Genomic DNA, 6,726 nt, shown 5'->3' on the forward strand with positions numbered 1-6,726 from the left:
GAGGTCGAAGACAGGCAAGGCGTTAGGACAGGAATACAGTAGGGTATGTTCATTTATGTGTTATATGCTTTTTTGTATTATGTGGTTAGCGGGCGGGGCCCAGAGACAGGCGGGGCCTAAAAGAAATAGATCTGTATCTGAGCAGGGCTCGAAGCCAGGCGGGGCTTGGAGCGGCGGGGCCGTTGTAGCGGGCAAGGCCCGAGGTAGGGGCGAGGCCTGAAATAGCGTGCGTGGCCCAGTATGTGCTATATGTGTTTTTGCAGGGTATGTGGTAGGTTGGGGAGCTCACTAAGCTTCTACGGTTTTCAATTTTCGTTTCAGGTACTTCCGGTAGCGGAGGGAAGAGCTCGGGGTGATCGCATAGCACACACCATTAATTAGACTGCCTGGGATGTTTTACTCTGATAATGAGAATATGTTTTGAATTAATACTCTGAATTTATGTTATGAATTATGACATGGATTTTATAAATATGGTTTTAGTAGTGTTTAAAGAAAATTTTCAGTCGTGATTTTTGGGACGTTACATCTTCGTTCGAGAACAGATTTCTTCAAGCTTCTTCATATAGTAAGATTTCACTTTTTCCTTCTTCCTCAACATACTGTCTTTTGCTAAGTGATTGTATCCATTACAATCGTTACAATTATAACCTGAATCACCTTTCAACTTTATTTCTTTCTTATTCTTCTCATTCAAACTATCTACTTCCTTCTTTTCAACTTTCACTACTTCCTTCACTCCTTTCCCAAACGTCGACACTCCCTTACTCTAATAACTGTTTTTGAACTTTGCATTGAATGGCTGGTTGAAAAACTTCTTGACTTTTTTTTCGAAATTGTATGCAATGGCTTTGTCATTAGAATTGAACAAGAATCATTTTTAGCCATTTTTAGCTTCTTCATCAGATTCAAATTTCTTTGCAGAGACTTTTGACACCAATGTCAATGGTCCACCGAAACTTGATTTGTTTTCGTCAAAAATATCTTTAACCTCATTTTCATGAGCTTTCAAGATGTTGTAAAGATTTGATAGTGAGTAACCATCAAAGTTCTCCTATGTTTTAATCATCAAACTTATATTTCTATTCCTTTCTTAATCCCATAAGAAAGGTCACATTGAATTCTAGTTTCGAACGAGTAACTCCATAACAAGAACATCTGAAGATTAACTCATTCAATCAATCATAATATGATTCGATTGATTCACTTTCCTTCTGTTTGAACTCACTGAACTCCAACAAGCATGGAGTGACTGAACTCTTCTTCGTCTTCTCGTTACCTTTATACTTCTCTTTCAGAGTGTCCTAAATTTGCTTTGCAGTCGAACATCCACAAACATAGTTGTAAATCATTGGTGGAAGAGCTCCACGTAATTCACGCAAACACTTCTTGTCATTTGCTTTCATCTTGTTTCCTTGAGTAATCATGTCTTCAGCAGTAGCAACAGTTCCAATAGCAATTAACATCTCCGGAAGAAATGGACTTTTATTGATCGACTTCATCAGATCTTTATCAATAACATTCAAGTAATCCTCCATTCTATCATCCTACTGTTCGTAGTATTTCAGAATCAACATCAGAATTCTTGTTGCAGATCCAATCAAATGAGAGAAATTTGTCATCATATTCAAGTTGAAGTTCACCATTGATGTACGATTTTTGAAGAAAGAAATGTTTTAATCAAATAGAAATCAAAGAGAGAAATCAATCAGTGAAAATTGATCTAACACACAAAATGCATAATCGATACTACTCAATCGATTGACACCAATTTCATGTTTCAATCTGGGAATATTTTGAACCGGAAAGAAGAATTCAAAAAGATGAAGAATACGAGAAAACTTCAATCGATGATATGAATCCTGCTTTGATACCAATTGAAGTGTGTTAAAAATGATGAATGAATCAATTGATTAAGAAAAAAAACAACACAAGACACACAAATCTAAATAAAATTAGTTTGGCTCAATTTCACCTCTGAAGAGTACAAGAACGACATTACAAAATGTGATATGAGAATATTCGAACCTCTACTCTGACCTAATTACTTACCATATTTATAGGGTACAACAGCCATACAAAAAATACACGGACTATACATGACGTATCGAAACTATAATGCATTGTAAATAGATAACATATGGAAAGTACTCAGCTTTCGACTCCTGCAGACACATAACGAATGATATAGCTTTCGACTCTCACTATCTACTTTCGACCCTACACTCCACAACGTCAGTATAACGTCCGAAACACCACCCCCGATTCCCGTTAAGGAATAAGGCATGGTAACGACAATAAAGGGAAACTCCCATTTTTTTTCCTCATTGTTTCTTCTTTCTTGGCGTCACAACTGCATTGAAGGCTTGGAACACCACCCTAAAAAAATGTGACGAAAGAAGAAGAATATTTATGCTGACATGTCTTTCTAACGATGTTATTCTTTCTTGCTCATACCCGATAGCTTAAAAAACAATTCCAATGAATAAATAAATAAATAATGGAAGGTATATGCCAAAAAAATATAAATACAAATACAAATAACAATAGGGAAATCTCCAATAAAGTCCTAATATGTTAGGCCAGTTTACGGTTTAGTCCCAAATTAAATTTTGTTTACAAAAAATGACAGGATACCGGCTAAAACTTCAGAATAACCCTCTGTGGCTGGTTTCGCAGATTTAGACAGTATTCCGACTTTTTTCGTTAATTCGTCAAAATATTGGAATTTTTTCGTTAATTCAGCTAAAACTTCGGAATAACCGTTTTATCAATATATTAAAAATGGTTTGTTTTTTAAATGAGTGTATTTTTTTCATTTCTTTTTATACAACGTTATATATTCAGTTTTAAAGTCATTAAATTTATAAAAAAAAATTATCTATACAATCCAAAAAACTAACAAACTTCATAAATTTTTCTGAAAAGCTTTACCGTAGGTAGAGTGCTCCATGATTGCAAGATGAAATTCATACAAAAATATTGTATATTTTCTTTTGATTTAAACATTGGTTTAAGTATTGAGATAACCACAAAACGCACATAATAACACTAATCATGTATACTTAAATCTATGGGATAACCTTTCTCATTAATACTAATTTTCTTCTTCATTCTATTGGTTGTTTTAAACCTTAATCCATCTGCCATCTTTCTCCCTCTATTTCTTTCTATCTATTGCAAAATTGGGAATGATGCGATAAGGGATACATACACACACTTCTCAGATAGATCTATGTCTTTTTCTTTTTATGTGCACACACACATAAAAGTTTCTGATTTGGAACATGTGTGTGCGTGTGTGAAACGAGATATCAAAGTTCTCACGAATATGTGTTTTGTGGTCAATCCAAGGCAAGACTAGCTGCTACCAACATATTGCTACCGTCCTTGGCAAATTGAGGTACAAGTTTAACATGAGCGTGTTGAAGTGCATGATTCAACTCGTTTATTTTCAAGTCAATCAATTTATTTTTGTGTCAGGTTGATTGGTTTAGAGTATAGACCTTAAAAGTATGTCGTTTCCTACTAGATTAAAACACTAAATAAATTGAAAGAGTACAACTTGGAGAAATGGATAAGAAAAAATGAAAAACAGAAAGGAGTAGTAGTTTGAGACGCGGATGAGTGAAATTCATAATAAGTTTAAGGGTAATTGATCAACTAATGAAAAAGCCCCAAAATTTTGATCAATTAATGAAAAAACATGGAATACTTGCTAAATCTGTGAAACCGGTCACGAAGGGTTCAATCGTAAATTCGTGGAAATATTGATACTTTATTGGGAAAATGACTTAAAAGCCCAACCAAGTTTTCAATCCGTTTAAAAAACCCCAATCATGTTTTGTCTGTTCAAAAAAACCCAACAAACTTAACATTTTGTCTAAAAAGCCCAACGAAGTTACACTTTCCTGAAAGTCAAATAAGAGAAACAGATGACGTGACTTATTACCGTATCGGAAAAGTGACATGTTAGACCAACGAAGTTTCCAAAACGTTTAAAAAACTCCAATCATGTTTTGACTGTTCAAAAAAAACCCAACGAACTAAAACAAAACAAAATTGAGATTTTTTGTACGGTTTGGAACTTTGTTTGACTTTTTAGACAAAAGATTAAGTTCGTTAGGTTTATCTGAATAACCAAAACATGATTGAGGTTTTTTGAATGATTTGGAACTTGGTTGGTTGAGCTTTTAAGTCATCTTCCCATACTTTATTTGATTTCCAATATCCATATAACAAATTTTTATTCGTCTTTTTCTATATATAAGATGGTCGTATGTCCTCACACATGCAAACACTCAAAAATGGATTCTTTATCACTTAATTCCCCGGCCGCACTCACCACCGCTGCCCGCCGTGGTACGGCCCTCTCCGAAAAGCAATCCATCACTTCCCCAACTCTTAGCGAGGTCAACACCTCTACTGATCGTCCTCTCCGTGACATCCCAGGTTCCTATGGAATTCCATTTTTCGGGCCAATCAAAGATCGACTCGAGTTTTTCTATGGCACCGGCGGCCGAGACGGGTTCTTCAGGTCCCGCATCCAGAAATTCAACTCAACTGTATTCCGTGCAAACATGCCACCTGGCCCTTTCATCAGCAGCAACTCAAAAGTCATCGTCCTCCTCGACGCCAAAAGCTTTCCTATTCTCTTTGATGTCTCCAAAGTCGAAAAGAAAGACCTGTTCACCGGAACTTACATGCCTTCCACCAAACTCACCGGCGGCTACCGTATACTCTCATACCTCGACCCTTCCGAGCCTAGACATGCTCAGCTTAAGAACCTCCTGTTCTTCATGCTCAAATCTTCAAGCAGCAGAGTAATTCCTCAATTCGAAACCACTTACACCGAGCTTTTCGAGAGTCTCGAAACAGAGTTAGCCAAAAACAATAAAGCTCCATTCAACAACGCCGGTGAGGTAGCAGCCTTCCGGTTCCTATGCCGGGCTTACTTCAACTCCAACCCGGAAGAAACAAATATCGGAAAAGATGGTCCAAAGCTGATCACCAAGTGGGTGTTCTTCAATCTCAGCCCGATCCTCACCGCCGGACTTCCAAGGTTCTTGGAGGAACCTCTCCTCCATACTTTCCGGCTACCGTCATTCCTGGTAAAGAGTAGTTACAAGAAACTTTACGATTACTTCGAGTCAGTTGCCACTACTGTTATCGAAGAAGCTATAAAATCAGAGATTCCAAAAGAAGAAGCATTACACAATATCTTGTTCGCTGTGTGCTTCAATACTTTCGGTGGTGTCAAGATCCTATTCCCCGATACACTCAAATGGATCGGGCTTGCCGGTGAAAATTTGCATACCCAGTTGGCGGAAGAGATCAGGGGTGCTATAAAAACCTACGGCGAAGGTAAGGTGACAATGGCAGCGATGGATCAGATGCCATTGATGAAGTCTGTCGTGTACGAGTGTCTTCGGATTGATCCACCAGTGCCTCTCCAATATGGCAAAGCTAAACGTGACTTTACTATTGAGTCACATGATGCTGTTTTCAATGTGAAAGAAGGTGAGATGTTATTCGGGTTCCAACCTTTTGCGACTAAGGATCCGATAATATTTGAACGGCCGGAGGAATTTGTCGCCGATCGGTTCGTCGGAGATGGAGAAAATCTGCTGAAGTACGTGTGGTGGTCTAATGGACCGGAGACGGAGAGTACAACGGTCGGAAATAAGCAATGTGCCGGAAAAGACTTTGTTGTGCTGATAACGAGGCTGTTCGTGGTTGAACTTTTCCGGCGATACGACTCTTTCACCATCGATGTCGGTGCATCTGCTTTGGGTTCGAGTATCACTTTGACGTCGGTGAAGAGAGCTAGTACCTGAAGAGTAATTTGAAACCTAGGGTGAGGGTAAATTTGGAAATAAGAATAAAAAAATTTTCTTTGTTTAGAAGAAAAGAATAATTACAAACAAATAAAAGTAGTATGAACTATATGATCGGGTAGTTATATATACACGAAAAAAATCCAAATGCACGATGATGATGTGATTGATTGTGCTTATTTAGTCAAATCTTATTTTTAGAATTCAAGAGGCTTACATAATTTGAATGTTTATTTGTCACCATTCTATCATTCTATTTGAGTATGTATTTCAGGAATTTATCTTTTACTTTTTAAAAATCTACTCCACACACCTATTATTTAAATGTTATTAACATAAAATTATAGGGGATAGGATGATTTATGAAGGTAACCAATTGATACTTTTATTTATATTTGGTCAAAGTTTCTTTTGTACACCGTTAATAATGAAATTCTTATTTTATGTTCAAGTTATATATTTACGATCGATTATAGGAGCTTAACGTCTAATTGTCATATATGTATCATATACATAGTATCTACATGACACATGAGATTGAAAAATGACTTAAAATGTAACTAAGACCACTTTTATTCACATTTAATCTTTTTTTTTTATACCATCGACCATTAAACTTTCATTTTGTGTTCAAATTGAATCCTTATGACATAGAATAACCTATATTGTCAATTTTATATATTCAAATCGTAAAATAAAATTGTTACAACCAAGCCATTATTAAATATGACAACCCTTAAACATGATATGACCATTTTTATAACCAGGTAGTTGTGTTGTGTTGTAAGTTGACTGATACAATATTTTGTATATAACATGCACATGACACAACACATCATGATGTCATATTTTGTTTTACTACCACGAAAATGATGAGATTAAAATACGA

The 6,726-nt window shown here is 36.3% G+C and overlaps 1 protein-coding gene across 1 annotated transcript; it reads left to right on the forward strand.

Moving 5' to 3' along the window:
- Positions 1-4,289: 4,289 nt before the first annotated feature.
- On the forward strand, positions 4,290-6,064 carry LOC111920658 (allene oxide synthase). Its single transcript, XM_023916231.3, has one exon. The coding sequence runs from the start codon at positions 4,308-4,310 to the stop codon at positions 5,835-5,837; it is 1,530 nt and encodes a 509-aa protein (XP_023771999.1). The 5' UTR covers positions 4,290-4,307; the 3' UTR covers positions 5,838-6,064.
- The last annotated feature ends 662 nt before the right edge of the window (positions 6,065-6,726 follow it).

The sequence above is a fragment of the Lactuca sativa genome, chromosome 4 (assembly GCF_002870075.4).
Source record: "Lactuca sativa cultivar Salinas chromosome 4, Lsat_Salinas_v11, whole genome shotgun sequence".
Classification (NCBI taxonomy): Eukaryota; Viridiplantae; Streptophyta; class Magnoliopsida; order Asterales; family Asteraceae; genus Lactuca; species Lactuca sativa.

Bases quoted from the DNA above. Each gene is read 5' to 3' on its own strand.
- LOC111920658 (XM_023916231.3), top strand. From the start codon at position 4,308: ATGGATTCTTTATCACTTAATTCCCCGGCCGCACTCACCACCGCTGCC.